Source organism: Gorilla gorilla, chromosome 1 (genome assembly GCF_029281585.2).
Source record: "Gorilla gorilla gorilla isolate KB3781 chromosome 1, NHGRI_mGorGor1-v2.1_pri, whole genome shotgun sequence".
Taxonomy (NCBI): domain Eukaryota; kingdom Metazoa; phylum Chordata; class Mammalia; order Primates; family Hominidae; genus Gorilla; species Gorilla gorilla.
This window is the reverse complement of record NC_073224.2, coordinates 150,050,272-150,074,359: the sequence shown is the minus strand read 5'-3', so window position 1 is coordinate 150,074,359 and position 24,088 is coordinate 150,050,272. Positions and strand designations below refer to the sequence as shown.

The 24,088-nt window shown below is 39.6% G+C and overlaps 1 protein-coding gene across 7 annotated transcripts in view; it reads left to right on the top strand.

Moving 5' to 3' along the window:
* Positions 1–23,202, top strand: part of LRRC8D (leucine rich repeat containing 8 VRAC subunit D) — a 114,863-nt gene extending 91,661 nt beyond the window's left edge. For 6 of the 7 annotated variants that reach the window (XM_063697131.1, XM_019028458.4, XM_019028521.4 and 3 more), the window contains one exon: positions 20,269–23,202. In XM_063697131.1, the coding sequence (XP_063553201.1) occupies positions 20,271–22,847 (2,577 nt within the window). In that variant the 5' untranslated portion in view covers positions 20,269–20,270 and the 3' untranslated portion in view covers positions 22,848–23,202. Of the gene's footprint in view, positions 1–16,991; positions 17,063–20,268 lie in introns of all 7 variants that reach the window. The other variant, XM_055351935.2, reaches the window with a different exon arrangement.
* The last annotated feature ends 886 nt before the right edge of the window (positions 23,203–24,088 follow it).

The following is a 24,088-nucleotide window of genomic DNA, read 5'->3' as shown; positions in this document are numbered from 1 at the left end:
AACAAGGATCAATTATAAAATAAGTCTGTCCAAATCTATTTCTAGATGCTTTTAAGCGGTGTTTTTTAGTAGTTGGAGGTTTTATTAATTATGTTACCAACTAAACTGCTGAGACACCCAAATAGAATGACTTAAATAAGATAGATGTTTATTTCCTCCTTACAGAACAGTCCAGATACGAGCAGCCAGCAACTGGCAGGATAGCACTCCTGTGCTACACACATGATTTCTAAGGTTGTCCTGCTGTCCCCATTTCTAGCCCGCAGGAAAAAAGGAAAAGGAAGGCCAAGTCAAGTAGCCTTGTCTTGTAGCCTTGTCTTTATGAAGGTTACCAGGAAATTAGTTGAACTGCTTCTTACATCCTGTTGGTCCCTCCTCATTAGGTGGCCACATCTGGCTGCAAATGAGGCTGGGAAATGTTATCTCTAGATGGGCACCTTTGCACCTAGCTAAACTGGGTGGTGATGGTGGCAGGTGTATGTTACTAAATAATGGTTTTGGGGGCACACTTAGTAGTTATCATAGAAATGGAAGACTATTTTGATTAAAAAGTCAACTTGGGAGGAAATGAGTGATTAAAATAAAAAACATCTGGGCCTACCCTATAAGCTTCAGTACTTGCCATATGTAAGTAACAGGGCTCAATACTTCTTTCTTTTTTCCTTCTAGAAAAGTATGCCATGAAGAGTTAAGAGTATGTAAAATTAAAAGACAGTTTGTAGCTCTTACCCTCAACCAGTGCATTTGTGGTGAAAATGGGTGGCATAGGATACATGTGCATATTACAGACAAATGCTTGCAACATGGAATTCCCTCTACACTTTTTTGTCTCATTACTTATATTTTCAGATTCAGTACAACTTGTGGTATCAGTTTATCACCATCTTCGAAATATTTTCTGAAAGATAATATTGATATATTTTCTAAGTGGAAGAATTATTCCTTTCCTGCTCTCTTGTATTCCTCACTCTCAAATGTCTTCCATAATTTGGGTCAATTTCCTGGCTGATGTCCCCTGGCATACTAGTAATGGAATGAATACATGCTTGCCGACATGCACATCCTCTTAGGCCATGGTACAGGGCAGTCTCTAACCATGAGCAGCTTCAGCTGTTTCCTGCTTTATGCGGTACGGATACTGTCATGTTGTACATATATTCCGATATGGAAAAGTGTGGGAAATGCCGTTTTAATGGTTTATGCCAATTTCATCTCTTTGTACTCCAAATTTTTTACTAGAAAATAATTGTAATATGTAACATCCTACCATGGTAAAAGGTCAGTCCCCTTGGTAAAGAAGTAAAAATTATCTTGCTATGTTATCCACTTTGGATGGACTGTAACTGTAAAATATCTAAGATATGATGTTGTGTCCGGAATTGGTGGGTTCTTGGTCTTACATCAAGAATGAAGGGCTGGCCAACTGCTCCGAGTGCGGGGCCCACCAAGCCCACGCCCACCCGGAACTCCAGCTGGCCTGCAAGCGCAGCACGCAGCCTTGGTTCCCGGTCGCGCCTCTCCCTCCACACCTCCCTGCAAGCTGAGGGAGTGGGCTCCAGCCTTGGCCAGCCCAGAAAGGGGCTCCCACAGTGCAGTGGTGGGCTGAAGTGCTCCTCAAGTGCCACCAAAGTGGGAACCCAGGCAGAGGAGGTGCCGAGAGCAAGCGAGGGCTTTGAGGACTGCCAGCACGCTGTCACCTCTCAATGTGACTACAGATTATTTGCCTAAAAATATCTATACTTATGTTTATATGTCAGCCATATATAATGGCATCAGACCTTTCTAGCCCATGTGGCCTATAATTAGGGTGACAGTAACACTTGGTTTTCCTGGAAAAGTCCCTGGTTTTTGTTTACTATTATTGCTTGTTGCTGGTCTCAGTTATCACAGTTTTTTTTTTTTTTCCATTTATACACTTTATTGTCTTTTTAAAAATTTTTTACATATAGTGAAGATGGGGTCTTACTATGTTCCCAGGCTAGTCTCGAACTCCTGGGCTCAAGCAATTCTCCCAAAGTGCTAGGATTACAGGCGTGAGTCACTGCACAGGGCTGTGTCATTTTAGATATTAGCACTGCTTACCCTAAATAATTCTGGGCAGAATGGTGGTAGTGGTCCATTCTCCGTCTTTTCCAAACTACTTAAGATAAGTATGGGTGGATCTTTAAGCTCTTGGAGGGCAAGGACTCTATCTATCTTGCTCTACTGTGTGTGTGTGTGTGTGTGTGTGTGTGTGTGTGGTGTGTGTGTGTATGTGTGTGGTGTGTTCAGCACCTAGCACATTACCTAAGCTGAACATTTGAAAATGTAAATGATTATGAGCTTGATGGCTTCATGACAACACAGGTTTGGTAAAGTCTATGATGGGCAAGATACGTTGTTGCCAACTACAAATCCTAAATACCTAACACAGTGTGTAGCGTTTAGGAATGAATAGATTAATGATTGGTCACCTCAGTCTTATATATTTCTTAGCATTTGCAGTCTCTATCTAAAGATATTGTGGTCCATCAACACATTAGACAATCCTACAATTACAGTTGTAACGTGTTGTATATAAAGTCACACAAACAAGCAACTGTTTCTTGGGCATAATGATCCGTGTTTACTGTTTTTTGATTTTATGAGGAAAAAAGATGGCATTTAATTACTCCAATAATGATCACATCGTAGATAGATAAATTCTATCACTTGTAAGATTTAGACCTTAATTTATAACCAATGTATGATATTTTAGGCTGGACTTCCCAGTGGATGTGCCAGGAATGGCTACCGGATGGCTGAAATATTCACTCCTTTGGGCAGGGCCAGAGACCCTTTGCCTGATTGTATTCGCCCTCTTCAGTTTACCCCAGGGCATATATAAATGTCCTTTCCTCTGTGGGCCATAAAGTGAAACAGATTGGGAAACACTGTTAATGACCTCTACAACCAAAATAGCAGGTGCTTAAATAAATGCATTGGCACCCTTGACATTTGAGTATGCAAAATAATTTTTCAAAAATGTTATCTTGGGCCATTTTTTGAGAGTTAAATAGATGTGCTTTATCAGAAAGTAAATATCCAAGATTATCAAAGTCAAAGACCATAATCTTCAAAGAAGCAATTCATCTAAAATAAGTAACAACATACTGAATTAGAAAGCATGTTCTCACATGAAGTTCACAAAAAAGTCTCACAAAAAAAGAGAGAAAGATAGTATGTTTGTTTATATTTTGGATCTTCCCACCACAGGAAGGTTTAAGCGTGTTTATGAATTGCAGGCTGCTCAATTGCGATTCAGTCCTACATCTCTACTAATGCTTTATTGCAGGGGGAAATGTTAGAAATTATAGCATCATAACAGTGGCTCTCTACTAAAATTCTGCCAGTTAAGATAATTTGGGGAAAGGGAAGAGACCATTAATTCCAAGCACACCTTAGTTTGTGAAGGGCTTCCAGTTAAATGTCCTATCAGATCTGCTTTTCTAAAGATCATTTGTTATTTTCATAAGAGCTGCACAAATAGATGCTAAGTACTTAGAAACAGAATTAAATAAATCAAATATGAATAAAACATTTGTTTTATCAAATCCTTTGAAATAGAACAAAAGTTATATTTAGCCAAGTTTACCAATTTATCACTAAATCAAAAATAAGGACTTGTTTGTATTACTTCGAAAGGCCAACCCTTTAGGGGAATTTTTATTTAGCTCTAAAATGTTTTTTAATGTCAATAATGAATTCCACTGCAATAGCGATTATATTGTCAAAGGTCATTAATGATTTTTAAGTCTTCATTACGCTTTAATGAGATTGAGATTAAGATCTCTGTAATATTTGACTGATGTATAGTTTAACTGTGTCTCCTCATCTTTTGATTTTCTTGCTTTTCTGTTCTCTCTTTTCTTCGTTGATTTTTTTTTTTCTTCTCAAAGCCTTCATGATCTTTATTTTTCCCCTGTCACCACCACATTTCAAATCCTGGGTTTTCCTCAGGGGCCGCCACCTTCCCCAAATTTTTCTGGACATTTAAATCCAATTTTGTGGAATTTTTAGGGTGGGAACATTCAATGAGCAGGCCTACCATGTGTTCAACATTACGCTGGGTGGTGTATGTACCTTGTCACAGTGGGGTTTTATTTCCATTTCGTTGATAAGGAAAATGAAGGCCCAAGTTTACACAGTGATGTGAAACATTATCTGTGTTCCTATTTTACGGGTAAAAGGTGGAAATAGGGGTGAAAACTCAAGCAAGCTGACTCCTTAAGCCACATTCTTATCCAGTATACTACCAACTTAAGAACTGAATTTCTAGTTTAAATTAGCTCTATAATAGAGACTCTAGGCTATTTGTGTTTAAATTATTCCATCTGTTAGATGTCTTTATACAGGTGCAAACTATTTGCCCTAATTAGCCTATTAATCTATCCATTTTATTCAATACCTTTTCTACCACTCAACCTAGTTTTAACTAGCTACATATATGCTTTGCCTGGAGTCATGCAATAGCTGCTTTCCTGATCTTATATCTTCCCTCACTAATCTATGCTAAGCCCAGAGTAATCTTTAAAAGGCACAAATTTAATTTTCATCAACCTCCAATCTGCAGCTGAAAACACACCAGTGACTTAAAACTGCCCTTAGTTTGATGACATCAAACTATGCTTCTAAGCATCATCTCACACTGCATGTTCCTGTGACTCTTCAAGCTTTGGGCACTAGCCTTCTTTCAGTTCTCTGGTCATTCTTTGTTCCCCTCTCTCCACAGGGCCTTTGCACATTCTGGGCCACCATACCCCTATACTCTTTCTTCACACCTCCCTTCCATCATGATTTCCTCAGAAAATTCCTCCCTGGTCTTACCAACCGGAGGAAACACCCCATTATGCACTTTCATAGTACCATGCAACCAGGGGAAGGTCCAAGCTTCCTGGGATCTGAAATTTATGTAATTTGAGGGGCTGTCTTTAAGAAAAATAAAATTAGAGATACAAATATGAGTATAGGGCCTTGGAAGTGGTCAGTGCGAGGATAGGGTCCTGACCCTTAACCTTTCACTGCATGGCAAATCTACCTCAGCCTGTACCTCTTGTTGGTAGCTCTTCACATTGACAATTTAATTTATATACACAACTAGGTGAATATTTCTTTCCCCTACACTATGCACTGTGTGAGAGAGGAAATATGTCTGAATTTACTCCCCAAGCTTTCTCCAGGAATTTGCATAGTGTTAACACTTGAGTATACAGTATATATTTCTTGGGTAAAGGAATAAATGAGCAAATGAATAATTAAAAGAAGACTTAAGAGTTAATGCTTATAATGTCCGTATAAAATTGTCTGAATTTTTTGGAACCCAAAGCCAAGTGGAGAACATCTGGGTTCCATGGCTCATACCATTTCATCATGAAAGACAAACTTCTCAGTACCAGGTGGTAAAGATGAATGTTGATAGGTTTATTTATATAAAGCACCTTATTCCACACAATGAATAATAACCAGCAGCTGTTATTCAGTGCTTACCATGTGCTGGGCACTTGCCCAACACTTGCACATGGTATTCTGCCTTAACACATATGGCATTCACCACTAACTCCAGGGTTACTCTCAGTCAGAATTTCTGCCTCCATTGTCCATGCAATGCAGAAGGGCAGAAAACCCCATGCGGGACAAGGAAAAGGAGGCCTGAGGTGCTGGCACCTTCACTGTCTCAAGGGTCCTCCCTCTCTGGAGCTTCTTCCTCTCTGCCGTTTTATATCACCTTTTATGTGCTAAAATGGTGTTTGTTTGCCACTGCCCCAGAGATGATACTGGCTTATCACCTGCCCTCTGCTTAGTTCTTGGTATTATCTCCTAGTGAGGGTATGCCCAAGCTTACCTTTGTCTTTGTTTTCCTGTAGAGTGCTTAATTATGAGTCAAACTACATGCAGGTGGTCTATCTGAATGAGTTAGCATCAGAATGACCTGTTAAAAAGAGTTCTAATATGTTGCCCAGCTGGACATTGAAAAATGCCTGTTAGAGTTGATCATTTTGACTTTGGTATAATTAATAGTGACCTTTTCTCACTGCCAGTATTTGGTTCAGGTTGGGTGCCTTCTGAGCACCCTTCTGGAATGCTGTACAGTTGTGAGTGATTCATTCTGTTAACAAATCTTTATTAAGTGCCTAATCTGTGCTGTGCCCTGAGGATATGCAGATAAAAGAAACTGTCCTCCCATTAGGTGGAGGCATTGAAACCCAAGTGGAGGAAGACAGGGAGACAGAACTGACAGTTCTGCAAGTGTCATGAGCAGCCATTGTCTGACTTTGCATTCATTTCTGGTCCTACTGGCTAGAATCTCCTAATAAACTACCAAGTAATCCTTTTAACTGAATAAGCTACCTATCCAAGGATTAGAATTTGTATCTGAGTATTTTTCTCTCATACTAACTTTGAGAACTTTTTGAGGGTTAGTGAGGTAAACACCAGAGCAAGACACTCAGGTACTTTTCCAGCAATCTGTACCAAACCAGGAATAAGGACTGACAGGCTCCCAGCTGTCTGTCACCAGAGCAGATATTTATGGGTTTATGATCAGAGGGTCTTTTGGTCCCAAAAAGTAACTGGAAAAGAATGTGGCAACTTCCTGGGACCATGGAAAGCTGCTTGGGTGTCAGGGATATGCTATGCCAGGTATATGCTAGAAGAAATACTATTAAATGTCAGTCAACTTAAAAGGAAAATGGTCAAGTTTAATCTAAGATGTCCATTTTGCAGATGGAAAGAAGCAGGGAATTTAAAAATGCAAGCAAAGCTCCCATTACAAATCCTACTAACTGTCTCATAAACTGGATGAAGTTAGGCGATAAAGTTGAACCAAATTCTTCACTCAGTTTGGGATGACTTTCTCTGGAGCCTTTATTAAGGTCTCTTAGCTGCCAGACTGTTTTAGGGACTAACGAAACTATTGTCATTATCCCTTGCTCCTTTTATGTTTCCTCTAAGTTGCTTTCTCAGTAAGGACAGCTTTTAATTTTTTAAAAAATTATTTCCCTTTTTAATCCCCAGAACCCTATAGTAAAAACTCCATAATTATTTGTTAAAGTTTCTAGTAGAGGGTACACTAAGTGGGGTCTATAGATACTGAAGCTCTTGTGAAATTCTGCTGGCCTGAGTTCATGATTTAAGGGAATGCTGGTGATAGCTTGTAGAAGAAACTGAGATTGTATGGAATAAAATGTGGAAGCCATTGATTTTAGAGCCTCTTTTTTATTGTTCTATGAATAAAATCTCATTTGTAAGCCCTCAAATGTGGGCCTTGACTTTTAGAATTGAGAGCTAGAAGTAAAAACAAATTCACAGCAGTGTACTAACACATTTTTGTTAATTCCTAAGATATTTTGCTTTAGACCTATTAACATATTTAGAGTTATGTTCCTTAGTTCTGAGGCAAATTTGCTCTGTGAATAGCACTACACTAGGAAGAAATCCTAAAAGAGACACTAACATGTAATTTGTGTAAAGTTCTTTTTATATCTCACAAGTTATGAATTTTCTATAGCCCTTTTAAGTGTTAAATGGATTTATAAAAAGCTTTTGGTGGTTAGCAAAATGGGTGGTTTTTGCCCAATGCGAAATCTGAGATTGATAAGTTTTATATAAGGAGTGTTTTTTAAAATCTTGAGATTTTTTCTGTAAAAAAATTGTTTCAGTTATTTTTGAGATATCTAAACCAAAATAGCATTAGAAAGGAACTATTTTAAAAGTTTAATTTCTTATCATAATCTTTTAAGAGGGAGTGACACCAGTGACTTACATTTCGTTTCTATATAGAATTATATCAGCTATAGAGTATATTGTATACTTGTAATACCCATAACTATTAACACTTAAATAATACAGTAATACAGAGGCCTACTGGGGAAAAAAAAAAAACTAAATCATTCCTTTTTCCCCTATTGCTTCTGAAGCATTTGTTATTTTCTTTAACTGTATAAATTTTTGATAACTGATTTGGGTGTGCTGTGTGAGTATCTGTGTGTACATACACATATGTGCTTACGTGTCTGTTGAGTGTTAGGGAAGGCTTGTTGTAGAGATGGTGTAGCTCATTATAAACTTTGGTTTGTTCTCATTTGATTTATTTCAATGAAAGATTTGAGAATTTGATCCTCGTAAGTCTCTTGCATGTTCTCCCATTTGCCCAGGTTTACCAAGAGGGCTAACTTTTTTCCCTGAAGAAAGAAAGTGAAAGTTGATATTTGATTGGGTAGTTAATTCATGCCTACATGAAAAATTACAGACCAGATGTGGTGGCTCATGCCTGTAATCCCAACACTTTGGGAGGCCAAGGCGGATGAATCACTTGAGTCCAGGAGTTCAAGACTAGCCTAGGCAACATGGTGAAACCCTGTCCCTACAAAAAATACAAAAAATTAGCTGGGCTACTCGGGAGGCTGAGGTGGGAGAATCACCTGAGCCCAGGAGGTCAAGGCTGCAGTGAGCCAAGATCACGCCACTGCACTCTAGCCTGGACAACTGGAGTGAGACCCTATTTCAAAAAAAACAACAAAAAAGAAAAACTAAGTATAATTGAGTGTTATATTGATTACATTAATCAAGCCATTTGCTTCTTTATACATTAAATTCTTATTTAAATAATATTTCAAAGCCATTTGGCTTCCATCTTTTAATAGGGGTACTAAGACCTCCTAGTGCAGATAAACTTTTAAAGGTTTTTTTTGTTTGTTTGTTTTGTTTTGTTTTGTTTTGTTTTGTTTTTGAAAGAGAGAGAGTCTTGCTCTGTTGCCCAGGTTGGAGTGCAATGGCACAATCTCAGCTCACTACGGCCTCCGCCTCCCAGGTTCAAGCGATTCTTCTTCCTCAGCCTCCTGAGCAGCTGGGATTCCAGGCATCTGCCACCAAGCCCGGCTAATTTTTAAATTTTTAGTAGAGTCATGGTTTCACATGTTGGTCAGGCTGGTCTCGAACTCCTGACCTCAGGTGATCTGTCCTTCTCAGCCTCCCAAAGTGCTGGGATTACAAGCGTGAGCCACTGCACCTGGCCAACTTTTAAAGTTTTAATTTAGGTGATTATATTTTTCTGTTTTAATGCTAGGGTTTCCTTTATTGCTTATAACAATCTCATGAATATATGTTTTCCAGGAGTCACCAAGCTACCCACATTTACTCTGGCTAACAAATGGGAACAAAGAGCAAGATTTGAATCCAGGTCTCTTGGGCATCGGAGTTGTGCTCTTTCTAGTATCATTTGCCACCTCTTCATATAATTTTTTTGGGGGGGGAGATGGAGTTTTGCTCTTGTTACCCAGGCCAGGGTGCAGTGGGGCGATCTTGGCTCGCTGAATCCTCCACCTCTCAGGTTCAAGCTATGCTCGTGCTTCAGCCTCCCAAGTAGCTGGGATTACAGGTGCTCGCCACCACACCTGGCTAATTTTTTGTATTTTTAGTAGGGACCGGGTTTCATCATGTTGGCCAGGCTGGTCTCGAGCTCCTGACCTCAGGTGATCCACCTGTCTTGACCTCCCAAAGTGCTGGGATTACAGACATGAGCCACTGCGTCTGGCCAATAATTTTGATTTAAATACATCTAAAAGAATAAATAAAATTAAATGCCAAATATTTATCATTAGTCATTTATTCCAGGATTACTCTATGTGCATGGTGCTACATGCTAGTTCAAAATTCAACGAATTGGTCTAGTCATCTTCAGTAAAGACTAAGACAGACTTTTCTCCTCAATGATTCTTTTTTTCTTTTTTAAATTCAGATTCAGCAAACATCTTTGGGGGCTTACTTTGTGCCAGACCCTAAACCAGGTGTTCCTAATACGTTACACTGTGAGGTGGTTTTTATTATTAAGATTTTACCAATGAGGCATGAATGTTAGAGAGGTAATAATATAAGCAATCATTTAAAAACATACTTGAACTTAGAATGTAGTATAGCATGAATAGTTACAATAGGCTACAATCATATCTACCTTCACTATCCTATTTCTGTTGAAAGGCAGTTTAGGCAGTAAAATAAACAAAGGTTGAGATCTGGTTTCTTTATTTTAACAGCTTTATGGAGATAAAATTTACATACCATACAATTTACTCATTTGAAGTATATAATTCAGTGTTTTTTAGTGTAATCACAGAATTGTCCAACAACCATGTCTTCTGATTTTTGAACTGTTACTGATTTTTTTTCATTACTACTAACCATACATTTGAATAAGAAAACAGGATCATAATTCTAAAAGGATTTAGATTCAACCCTGTTGTTTTCAGATTTAGTTTTGTTCAACCAAAGTCCAATAACTTTCCCTTTTCAGTTCTAGTACAAAAAGCTTCCTTGACTTCCATGAGAAATGTTTGCTTACAGGAATGTTAAGCTGATTTTCATGTGTGCCATTGACAAGGAGAGGCTTTGGAATGTGAAATCCACTTCCGCATAATGTAATTATTTAAGTCTTTTGCAATAGATGTACTATAAAAATCAAAGAATATATGCAATTAATACTTACTAAATATACATTTTTCAAGTTAAAAAACAAAAATCCCTTGATAACCATTTATAGCCGTTCTGAGTCCTGATTCACTAAGGAGATCAAACCTCAAGATATGGATAGGATGCAGAGAAACCAGGTGCTGATCTCTTCTCTCATTGGCTTAAGTTCACATTAGAAAGAATCGTATTGTTAATGATGGCCATACTTCCCAAAGCAATATGTAGATACAGTGCTATTCCTATCAAACTACCAGTGTCATTTTTCACAGAATTAGAAAAAACGATTCTAAAATTCATATGGAACCCAAAAAAAGCCAAATCACCAAAGCAATCCTAAACAAAAAGAACAAAGCTGGAGACATCACATTATGTGACTTCAAACTATACTACAAGACTACAGTAACCAAAACAGCATGGTACTGATACAAAAGCAGACACACAGACCACTGGAACAGGACAGAGAGTCCACAAAATTACACACATACAACCACTTGATCTTTGTGACAAAGTTGACAGTAACAAACAATGGGGAATGGACTCCCTATTCAATAAATTGTGCTGGAATAACTGGCTAGCCTTATGCAGAAGATTGAAACTGGACCCCTTCCTTTCACCATATACAAAAACTAACTCAAGATGGATTAAAGGACTTAAAGGTAAGACCTAAAACAATAAAAACTCTGAAGAAAACCTAAAAAATACTATTCTGGATGTTGGCCTTGGCAAAGAATTTATGACTAAGTCCCCAAAGGCAATTGCAACAAAAACAAAAATTGACAAGTGGGACCTAATTAAACTAAAGAGCTTCTGCACAGCAAATTAAACTATCAACAGTAAACAGACAGCATACAGAATGGGAGAAAATATTTGCAAACTATGCATCTGACAAAGGTCTAATATCTAGAATCTATAAGGAACTTAAATCAGCAAGCAAAAAACAGTCCCATTAAGAAATGGGCAAAGGACATGAACAAACACTTCTCAAAAGAAGACATACATGCAGCCAACAAATATATGAAAAAATGCTCAGCATCACTAATCATTAGAGAAATGCAAATCAAAAAGTCAGTGAGATACCCTCTCACACTAGAATGGCTATTATTAAAAAGTCAAAAAACACCAGATGCTGGCAAGGTTGCAGAGAAAAGAAAACACTTATGCACTGCTGGTGGGGATGTAAATTAGTTCAGCCACTGTGGAAAGCAGTGTGTAGACTTCTCAAGAAAGTTAAAACAGAGCTATAATTCAACCCAGCAATCTCTATTGTGTATATACCCAAAGGAAAACAAATCATTCTACAAAAAAGATGTGTACTTGTATGTTCATTGCAGCACTATTCACAATAGCAAAGACATGTAATCAACCAAGATGCCCATTGACAGTAGACTGGATTTTTTTTTTTAATATGGTACATATACACCATGGAATATTATGCAACCATAGAAAAGAATATATAATGTTTTTTGCAGCAACATGGATGCAGCTGCAGGCCATTATCCTAGGCATAGTAATACAGGAACATAAAACCAAATACCACATGTTCTCACTTGTAAGTGGGAGCTAAACACTGAATACACATGGATACAAAGAAGGGAACAATAGACACAGGGGCCTGCTTAATGGGGGAGAGAAAGGAGGGGAGTTGGGTTGGAAGGCTCCCTATTAGGTACTATGCTCATTACCTTGATTGGGGGTCCCCAACCCCTGGGCCACAGACTGCTGCTGATTCATGGCCTGTTAGGAACCGGGTCGCACAGCACCAGGTGAGCAGTGGGAGAGTGAGCAAAGCTTCATCTGTACTTACAGCCACTCCCCATTGCTGACATTACTGCCTGAGCTCTGCCTCCTGTCAGATCAGCAGCAGCATTAGATTCTCGTAGGAGTGTGAACCCTATTGTGAACTGTGAATTCAAGGGATCTAGGTTCTGCTATCCTTGTGAGAATCTAATGTCCGATGATTTGTCACTGTCTTCCATCACTCCCAGATGGGACCGTCTAGTTGCAGGAAAAGCTCAGGGATCGCACTGATTCTACATGGTGAGTTGTATAATTATTTCATTATATATTACAGTGTAATAATAACAGAAATAAAGTGCATAACAAATGTGATGCACTTGAGTTAGCCCGAAACCATCCCCCTCCCCCGTCCATGGAAAAATTGCCTTCCATGAAACCAGTCCTTGGTGCCAAAAAGGTTGGGGACTGCTGACCTTGGTGATGGGATCATTCGTACATCAAGCCTTAGCAACTAGTTTACCCATGTTACAAACCTGCACATGTACGCCCTGAACCTAAAATAAGTCACTAGAGGATCATAATGTACTTAATATACTATATTATATAAATATGTGTTAAATATGCTTTATACACATACACACTCAGTATATATGAAAAGCTACTTTTGTTTTCAAAGTGCTTGTGCATCTTTAATTCAGTTGATGGTTGAAATACCCCCCTGGTAGGAAGGGCATACATATGTCATTATCCCCATTTTTTGGTGGGTAAAATGGTATAACAGATGCATTAATTCAAGTCCTGTGGCTGACATTGCTGGAAAGTACTGGCTTTCTGCCTTATGGCCTGGGCACTTTCTTAAGCCTATACTTAACATCCATGCTTTGGTTTCCATACTTTGGCTTACCCATGAGATGTGATATCTGTACAGGGGTATACCAGACCACTAACTGGGATAGCATTAAAGTTATTTGTAGTTTCTCTAACGCATCATTTATCTCATGCTATGCCTTTGCCCTTGCTATTTCTTCAGTCAAAATTGTTTTCCCTCTCCCCACCACCTCGTGTCTTACCCTTCCTTCATCTCTCAGCTCAAAACCACACCTCTGTGAAGTTCTCCCAGTTACCACATGCAGACTTGGGCTTGCCCCGTTCTGTGCATCTGCTATACTTTGTGTTAACTTCATATTACTTTGTATTAAGGTGTAGCAATGCCCTTACTATTAGGTTGGTGCAACTTTTGCCATTAAAAGTAGTGGCAAAAACTGCAATCACTTTCACACCAAACTAATACGTTGTAATTGTACACTTAACTGCTTATCATCCTGCATTAGACTGGGATCTCCTTGAGGGCAAGGATCTATATTAGATCATCTCTGCATTCCCTTCCATGGTGCTTGGCACGGTGCTGGTGGCTTTCTTGAATTCCTAGTGAATGTCAGGAAGGGATGGTGGTGATTACATAATGTCATTGCTTTGTCACCTCTAAGCCAAGGACAACAGTGAGGAGTTGCCTCCTTCAATAGCCAACCCTTAGCCAATAACACAGGCATTGGATGATGCGTGGTAGAGAAAAAGATTTAGAGATGAAAGATTCTGTTAGCACTCTCACTTAATTAGCTCAGAGAGGTCATTTAAGCTTTTTGAGCCTCAGGTTTCCTCATACTGTTGGGCAGTAGTAATGCCTAGACCACTGGGTTATTATGAAAATAAATAGAGATCTTGTATAGGAAAGTAGCTTGCAAACCAAAAAGCACTGCAAACATGAGAAATAAAGAAGAAAAGGTAATCTGGTAGGAAGAACATGTGCTTTGGCCTTAGGTGGGATTTTAAATCCAGACTCTGCTACTAATTATTTAACGTCCACAACTTCTGTGAGTCTATTTCTTCCCCTCTCAAGGGTAAATAACACTTTGGCTGCTTAGAGTAATGTTGTGAAGGTTAAATAGGATTCAGGCAGTGTTCCACTGTGTTCCACCTGTGTTCAACTTTTTCCACCCAGAGCTTTCAGATATTGTATGTTCCTACCTCTGCACCTTCTTTTCTATGGCAGAATCAGTCCTTTGTACTCCAGAGAAAGCAGGCACCTACTCTCAGGCCGGGGAAATAAATAGTGAGGGGAGACCACCAGAGGAAGAGACAGGCTTCCCTGGCATGTAATCCCAGCCAGCCGGGATGTGCCTTGGGACAGGGCGGAGGCGCAGCCTCAATGTCATGTCACTGCACATTCCTAGGACAGCTGTTTCTGTGGCAGCTTCTTTTACCATTTCCTTTGAAACTTTTTATTGAAGTGGAAGCCTGAGTGTACAGATCACATTTTATAAATTCAACACACCCATGTAACCAGATCATTCATTCTTGTTGCTGCCTAGTATTCTATTTTGTAAATATACCACATCTTTTATTCTACAGTTGATAGGCATTTGGATAGCTTACAATTTAGAGCTAATACAAATGGTGCTGCTATGAGCATTCTCATACATGTTTTTGGATGAATATATACCCGTGTTTCTTACAGGTATATATCTAGCAGTGGAATTGCAGGGTCATAAAGTGTGCTTATGCTCAATTTTAGTAGATAATACTAAAACATTTCCCAGAATTTCCCAACATTGACACACTTACCAGAAGTATTTGCATTCCAGTTGCTCCAGCATCCCTACCGGCACTTAGTATTATCTGTCATTTTAATTTTAGGAATTCTGGTGGATTTTATAATTTCATACATTTGGAAATAGAGCCATTCTCTTAGCCCCCAAAAGCTTAAACTAAACTTTTGTACATTCATTTTCAGGAATGTGCTCTCTATAAAACTGGGAAGTTGTATCAGATGTAAAGCCCCTAGTACAGTGCTTGCCACGTGGAAGGAAAATGACAAGTGATAGCCACTATTACTGTCACCATTATCATCATCACTAAATGCCATCTGTGTTCTTCAAGGGTGAGAGTAGGGCATGGTGGATTACAAAGGTGAATAAGACATATTCTCTGCCTACAAGGAGCTCAAGATCTAGTGGAAGAGACCAAGATTAGAAACAGATTTTGTTTTTGTTTTTGAGACGGGAGTCTTGCTCTGTTGCCCAGGCTGGAGTGCCGTGGCATGATCTCGCCTCACTGCAACCTCCGCCATTGGTTTTGAGCAATTCTTCCTGCCTTAGCCTCCTGAGTAGCTGGGATTACAGGCGCCTGGCACCAAGCCCTGCTAATTTTTGTATTTTTGGTAGAGACGGGGTTTCACCATGTTGGCCAGGCTGGTCTCAAACTCCTGACCTCAGGTGATCTGCCCACCTCGGCCTCCCAAAGTGCTGGGATTACAGACGTGAGCCACCATGCCCGGCCTACAAACAGACTATTATTAGACAACATGATAGCAATTTGAAGGAAAAGGTAGTGCTTGAGCTGGGACTTAATAAGGAAAAGTTCAATAGAAAGAAAAAAGAAAAATGGGCTGGAGAAAACAGCAAGGGCACAAAACTTCTGGTGGGGGGTGGCAGAGTAGACAATGTGCTGGAAGAGAGGAGCTCATCTGAGGTTGGAGTGGTCATGTGCTGTCTGTTATTCAGTGTTACCATTCTTGCGGGGAGTCTGGGGCTGGAGCTGGTGACTGTGTGTGAAGTTACAGTACTCTGTACTCTGTTACTATGCCCACTGCCACTACCTTTGAACTTTTCTTTTCCCACTGGGAAGGTGGACAGCCTCTTCTATTTCCTGGGATCAAAGCCTGTCCTGAGTACAAGGTGCTTGAAAACTACCATTGACACTTCAACAGCTGCAAAATAACACTGGTTGCAAGAATCCAACAATGTCTCTGCTGTGTGGTCCTTTAACTATTTATTTTTATGCTGAGACCTGGCTTAGAGTGTTCATTCTTGCATAGATCCAGGTTGCTTTGTGGTAGCAATTCAGGTTAATAAAATGCTCCTCTGCCCAATACCATCTGTAGATGTTAATAAATGTTCTCAAGGAATTTTTAGGATGCTGAAGATGATGATCAAGATCTCAAAATCATTTCATTGATTGAGCACCTACTATGTGTCAGGCATTGGATACATAGGACAAAGAAGGAAGTGGGCATAGTGCATATCTTCATTGAATTGGTAATCCAATGGGAGATCAGACAAGTAAATACAGTGTGATAAGGGCTGTGATGGGCGGAGGTACAGAGTTCTGTGGGAACACATCGAAGAAGCACCTCACCCATACTAGGAGGTCAGGGAAGGCTTTCTGGAAAAGGCTGCAGAAACCTGATAGCCTAGTGAAGAGGAGTAGGGAGAAGTAATCAAGGCAGAGGAAACAAAGTGTTGGAGAGGCTGAACACAAGGGAGAGAATGGCTTGTTAGAGAAACTGGCAGAAGTTACTGGCCTGGAACAGAGAGAGCCTGAAGAGTTTTTACCAAGGGACCCATGGCAAGATGGAAAAGGGATTAAAGGAGGTAAAGACTGGCAGCAGAAAGACCAGTTGTAATAATAATGGTGTAAAAGACAAATAACCAATGTCCTCAGTACACTGACTTTCAAAATTCACTTATCTCTCAATCTGCCAAGCCAGACATCCTGGCCTCCCTAGAACCAGATACAATTACAGTCACATGTCTCTTCATGGGGATACCTTCTGAGAAATGTGTTGTTAGGCAATTTCATTGTTGTGTAAATATCAGAGTGTACTTACACAAAGCTAGATGGTGTGTGTGTGTATATGCATGTATGTATGTATTCATATGGAAAACCAAATTCCCAACATCATTACTGAATATCAGTCCTTTCCCCTACTTCAGGAGTCCCCGGGCCCCAGGCTGCAGACTGGTACCTGTTGAGAGCTGTTAGGAACTGGGCTTCACGGCAGTAGGTGAGCAGCGGGAGAGTGAGCATTACTGCCTGAGCTCCGCTTTGTGTCAGATCAGCAGCAGCATTAGATTCTCATAGTAGCGTGAACCCTATCATGAACTGCGCATGTGAGGGATCTAGGTTGTGCACACCTTGTGAGAATCTAATGCCTGATGATCCAACCGAGATGAAACAGTTTCATCCCAAAACCATCCCTCCCCCCAACCCCCATTTGTGGAAAAATTGTCTTCTACAAAACTTGTCTGTGGTGCCAAAAAGGTTGAGGACCGCTGCCCTACTTGATCTGTAATGCCAGTGATTAGTGCTCTGTATCAGGTTTCTATGTACTTCATTATAAAATGGAGTCTCACTCTGTCACCCAGGCTGGAGTGCAGTGGTGTGATCTTGGCTCACTGCAACCTCCTCCTCCCGGGTTCAAGCAATTCTTCTGTCTCAGCCTCCCAAGTAGCTGGGATTAAAGTGTGAACCACTATGCCTGGCTAATTTTTGTATTTTTAGTAGAGATGGGGTTTCACCATATTCGCCAGACTGGTCTCAAACTCCTGGCCTCAAATGATCCACCCACCTCGGCCTCCCAAAGTGCTGGGATTATAGGCGTGAGCCACCATCTCGTATCTTATGGGACCACCATCATATATGCAGTCCATTGTTGACCAAAACACCATTATGCAGTTCATGACTCTTTTTAAAAAGTAAAGAAAAATCCTATTTGAAAGAACTATTACATGCAAAAAAATCTATTGTTCGTATTACTCATGCAGATGGCCCTTTAAAGCCATGGTCCCCAGGTATGACTGTTACGTTCCTTGCCAGAAATAAACCTGTGCAAGGTGTACTCTCTAGTCTCTGTACGTGAAGTAAGAGTCATTCTGTGCTTGATGCTGTGTTTTGTGCATTCTGGATAGGAACTGAAGAGCTCAAAATGACATGAGGTTGAGCTGTTTCTCATTTAGGTTAGCTTGCTATGATTCCAGTAGCCTTTCTTCCTGCTTATCCAAGCCATTCATGAAAGCAAAACCCACACAAGATACAGGAGCTCAGAATAAAAGGGGTTCAAGTGGGCGTGTTATCTCCCACTTCCCCTACTAAGGTACAAACAGTTATTTTTCTTTTTTTCACTTCCTTGGTAATATATATATATATATATATATAATTTTTTTTTTTTTTTTTTTTATTTACAAAGACTGGATACCAGGCATTTCATACTTAAGCCCTGAAGTCTGGGAATGTGATTTCTAACAATTTTATGTTTGGAGTTCTTAGGCTTGTGTTTACCTGCTTACATAAGAGATAATTTTGCTTACAAAACTAACTACAGATGTGATCATTGCTGTAGTATTCATTGTATTTTATTAAGAAATATTATGAACCTACTCTGTACAGTACTAGGTGTGTGGAAGGGTTTCCGAAAAAAAAAAAAAACCTGGTCCCTGCCTTCAGAAACTTAATTTAAAACAGAGCAGAATCAAAGTACTAATGCCACCTTTCTTCATTGTGTCATCCAAGGAAGACACAAGTAATCAGTCACAGCACTGTTTCCTACTGAAACCAGAATCAGCCTCAGAATCCTCCTCAACACAGCATTCCAGACAACCCATGAATAGATAATTCATCTTCCTGGTTGGGTGTGGTGGCTCACACCTGTAATCCCAGCACTTTGGGAGGCCAAGGTGGGCAGATCACAAGGTCAGGAGTTCGAGACCAGCCTGGCCAATATGGTGAAACCCTGTCTCTACTAAAAATACAAAAATTAGGTGGGTGTGGTGGTGGATGCCTGTAGTCCCACCTACTCGGGAGACTGAGGCAGGAGAATCACTTGAACCAAGGAGGCAGAGGTTGCAGTGAGCTGAGATCGCGCCACTGCACTCTAGCCTGGGTGACAGAGTGAGGCTCTGTCTCAAAAATAAATAAATAAAAATAAAACATTAAAAATTCATCTTCCATCCTTAATTAAAAAAATACATGCATTCCCAAAACTCTTGGGTACTTGCCTTGGTTTTTATTGCTTGGTCTTTTGCTAGTTTTTAAAGAAATAACATGATTTATTTCTTTAAAAAAGAGAAAGCAATATGATATGGAAACCCAAGAACCTCCCAAGAAATGAAAATATGGTCATGTGGTTTTTCAAGAAGTTGAAACATTCAGTTCATGCACATAATTAGAGAAGCCCATTCCCATTACTTGCCACTATAAACACTGTTTTTCTTGGTTACTTCCAGGATGATTGTCCTCGTCCTTTATTATTTGTATAAACTAGTTCCAGTGCTATAAAGCTGTCAGCTGATAGTGAATAATAACCACATTTTCAAGTTTCCTGGCACCGGGGCTTCATTCATGGCTGCTCGGGTCACCTGCTTTGGTAGAGATCATATGTCTTCCTGGTGCTGACTTATTCAGCATCACCATCATTGATTATTTCATGGCCACCTGAGTCTTGAGCTGTCTTCTCAATCCACATGCTTTCCATAGGACTGCATCAAAGGCCAGAGTTTCAGCTATATATATTGATAAATCCCAAGTGTGTATAGTAAGATTCCTCCTAAATGCTAGACCCTTAATTTCAACTGTTCATGGACACTTCCACCAGAGTGATTGGAGCTAACGTAAACAGCTAACAAACACTTGTGGCCAGAGGGTGTGCTAAGAGTGTTACAATCATTACTTAATTTAACCTTTCCAACAACCCTTAGAAGTTTTCATCCCTATTATACAGGTGGGAAATACACAAGGCTTAAGGAATCGACCATTAGTAAGTGTTAGAACTAAGTCTGGAACATAAGACTATCCAAAGTTTAATGATATTTAATGGTATACACAGACCCTTCAATTTTGGCTTATATAAAATAAGAGTCATCCCACTCCTCGACCTCCAGATTTCAGTCTTAACCTTTAATGAGTCCACAACAAATGCCATCCTGCTGTCATATCCTCCTTCAAGGTCCACTAAGTAACCACTATGGACTTGGTGCAGTCTGTCATAATTTCTTACCTAGAATGCAGTTCTTACTCATTCTTTCCCTCTTCCCTTGCACTAGGAGAGAAAAGCTGTATATTTCCCTTTTAGTTTATTTTCTACTACATTTATATTGGATAAAAAGATGGGACCTGAATGAGAAGACTTTAGTTAGGAGCAGGCATAGGGTTTTTCTCATTTACTCTTTTCACTTGCATCTCTAGAATAATGTCTTTTGTCTTCTTGTTTTCTAGGAATGTTTACCCTTGCAGAAGTTGCATCACTTAATGACATTCAGCCAACTTACCGAATCCTGAAACCATGGTGGGATGTGTTTATGGATTACCTAGCTGTTGTTATGTTAATGGTAGCCATCTTTGCAGGAACCATGCAACTTACCAAAGATCAGGTGGTCTGTTTGCCAGTATTGCCATCTCCTGTAAATTCAAAGGCACATACACCACCAGGAAATGCCGAGGTCACCACCAACATCCCGAAGATGGAAGCAGCCCCCAACCAAGACCAAGATGGGCGGACGACAAATGACATTTCCTTTGGGACATCTGCTGTGACACCTGACATACCTCTCAGAGCCACATATCCTCGCACAGATTTCGCACTTCCAAATCAGGAGGCAAAGAAAGAGAAGAAAGATCCAACAGGTCGAAAAACAAACTTGGATTTTCAGCAATATGTATTTATTAATCAAATGTGTTACCATCTGGCCCTTCCGTGGTATTCTAAGTACTTTCCATACCTAGCTCTTATACATACTATTATTCTCATGGTCAGTAGCAACTTTTGGTTCAAATATCCCAAAACATGCTCAAAAGTAGAACATTTTGTTTCAATATTAGGAAAGTGCTTTGAATCCCCTTGGACGACAAAAGCGTTGTCTGAGACAGCATGCGAAGACTCAGAGGAAAACAAGCAGAGAATAACAGGTGCCCAGACTCTACCAAAGCATGTTTCTACCAGCAGTGATGAAGGGAGCCCCAGTGCCAGTACACCAATGATCAATAAAACTGGCTTTAAATTTTCAGCTGAGAAGCCTGTGATTGAAGTTCCCAGCATGACAATCCTGGATAAAAAGGATGGAGAGCAGGCCAAAGCCCTGTTTGAGAAAGTGAGGAAGTTCCGTGCCCATGTGGAAGATAGTGACTTGATCTATAAACTCTATGTGGTCCAAACAGTTATCAAAACAGCCAAGTTCATTTTTATTCTCTGCTATACAGCGAACTTTGTCAACGCAATCAGCTTTGAACATGTCTGCAAGCCCAAAGTTGAGCATCTGACTGGTTATGAGGTATTTGAGTGCACCCACAATATGGCTTACATGTTGAAAAAGCTTCTCATCAGTTACATATCCATTATTTGTGTTTATGGCTTTATCTGCCTCTACACTCTCTTCTGGTTATTCAGGATACCTTTGAAGGAGTATTCTTTTGAAAAAGTCAGAGAAGAGAGCAGTTTTAGTGACATTCCAGATGTCAAAAACGATTTTGCGTTCCTTCTTCACATGGTAGACCAGTATGACCAGCTATATTCCAAGCGTTTTGGTGTGTTCTTGTCAGAAGTTAGTGAAAATAAACTTAGGGAAATTAGTTTGAACCATGAGTGGACATTTGAAAAACTCAGGCAGCACGTTTCACGCAACGCCCAGGACAAGCAGGAGTTGCATCTGTTCATGCTGTCGGGGGTGCCCGATGCTGTCTTTGACCTCACAGACCTGGATGTGCTAAAGCTTGAACTAATTCCAGAAGCTAAAATTCCTGCTAAGATTTCTCAAATGACTAACCTCCAAGAGCTCCACCTCTGCCACTGCCCTGCAAAAGTTGAACAGACTGCTTTTAGCTTTCTTCGCGATCACTTGAGATGCCTTCACGTGAAGTTCACCGATGTGGCTGAAATTCCTGCCTGGGTGTATTTGCTCAAAAACCTTCGAGAGTTGTACTTAGTAGGCAATTTGAACTCTGAAAACAATAAGATGATAGGACTTGAATCTCTCCGAGAGTTGCGGCACCTTAAGATTCTCCACGTGAAGAGCAATTTGACCAAAGTTCCCTCCAACATTACAGATGTGGCTCCACATCTTACAAAGTTAGTCATTCATAATGACGGCACTAAACTCTTGGTACTGAACAGCCTTAAGAAAATGATGAATGTCGCTGAGCTGGAACTCCAGAACTGTGAGCTAGAGAGAATTCCACATGCTATTTTCAGCCTCTCTAATTTACAGGAACTGGATTTAAAGTCAAATAACATTCGCACAATTGAGGAAATCATCAGTTTCCAGCATTTAAAACGACTGACTTGTTTAAAATTATGGCATAACAAAATTGTTACTATTCCTCCCTCTATTACCCATGTCAAAAACTTGGAGTCACTTTATTTCTCTAACAACAAGCTCGAATCCTTACCAGTGGCAGTATTTAGTTTACAGAAACTCAGATGCTTAGATGTAAGCTACAACAACATTTCAATGATTCCAATAGAAATAGGATTGCTTCAGAACCTGCAGCATTTGCATATCACTGGCAACAAAGTGGACATTCTGCCAAAACAATTGTTTAAATGCATAAAGTTGAGGACTTTGAATCTGGGACAGAACTGCATCACCTCACTCCCAGAGAAAGTTGGTCAGCTCTCCCAGCTCACTCAGCTGGAGCTGAAGGGGAACTGCTTGGACCGCCTGCCAGCCCAGCTGGGCTTGTGTCGGATGCTCAAGAAAAGCGGGCTTGTTGTGGAAGATCACCTTTTTGACACCCTGCCACTCGAAGTCAAAGAGGCATTGAATCAAGACATAAATATTCCCTTTGCAAATGGGATTTAAACTAAGATAATATATGCACAGTGATGTGCAGGAACAACTTCCTAGATTGCAAGTGCTCACATACAAGTTATTACAAGATAATGCATTTTAGGAGTAGATACATCTTTTAAAATAAAACAGAGAGGATGCATAGAAGGCTGATAGAAGACATAACTGAATGTTCAATGTTTGTAGGGTTTTAAGTCATTCATTTCCAAATCTTTTTTTTTTTCTTTTGGGGAAAGGGAAGGAAAAATTATAATCACTAATCTTGGTTCTTTTTAAATTGTTTGTAACTTGGATGCTGCCGCTACTGAATGTTTACAAATTGCTTGCCTGCTAAAGTAAATGATTAAATTGACATTTTCTTACTATATCACCTTTTTTGAGGGGTCTTAATTTACTTTGCTTAATTGGTGCAATATTGCTTTAACTCAGTTCACTAAAGACAGACACATCAAGTCCAAACTTGTAAATTTAGATTTGCTAAAATACTGATTTATTTCCTGTTTTAATTTAAAGTGCCTCAAGTAAGCACCTCTCACAATAGTTGACTGGTACTGCTGCTCCTGAGCACCTCGTGTCATAGATTTTATACTCTTACAGACTTGGAATGCAGTAGAGGTATGTGGATTGTTAGGGGTTTTGTTTTTTAAGAATAAGTAACAAGAAATAACACATTTCTTAATAATAGCTTTTTTGACATAGTTTGGAGTTCTGATTATATGGTACATTTTTCTACCAGTAATATAGGGTTGCCAATAAATAGAAAATGTTTTCTAAAAATAAATTTTATTACAACAAAATAAAAATTTTAATGACTTATTAACACAGCCTCCAGTATCACCACCATTTGGAAGATAACACAGAATCACAAGTATCATTTAATTTCTTGCCCTTTTCAGTGTTGTTCTGGTGTTGGTGGGAAAATAATAGGAAATGTAGTTCATTGGGTAGGGAAACTCTTACCTTTCCCTATCTTAATGACAAGCTGTGTTTTCTGTGTTTTTGTGCAGCTAGGCGTCATAGCCAGACAAATGCTAGGAGAATACACTTTTTAGATAATGATTTCCTTCTTTATCTAACTGACCAGTGTCTAATCAATCTCAGAAAAATCCAAAAAATTCCCTGCCACCTGTTTAGGTATTAGTTGGCAGATGTTTCATAGGCCTTCTACAGGACTCTTCAAGAGAATAGAACAGTTTGGCACTCTGACAAAGTAGTGTCCTCTCGCTACAAAACTGGACTCACTTAAACACTGG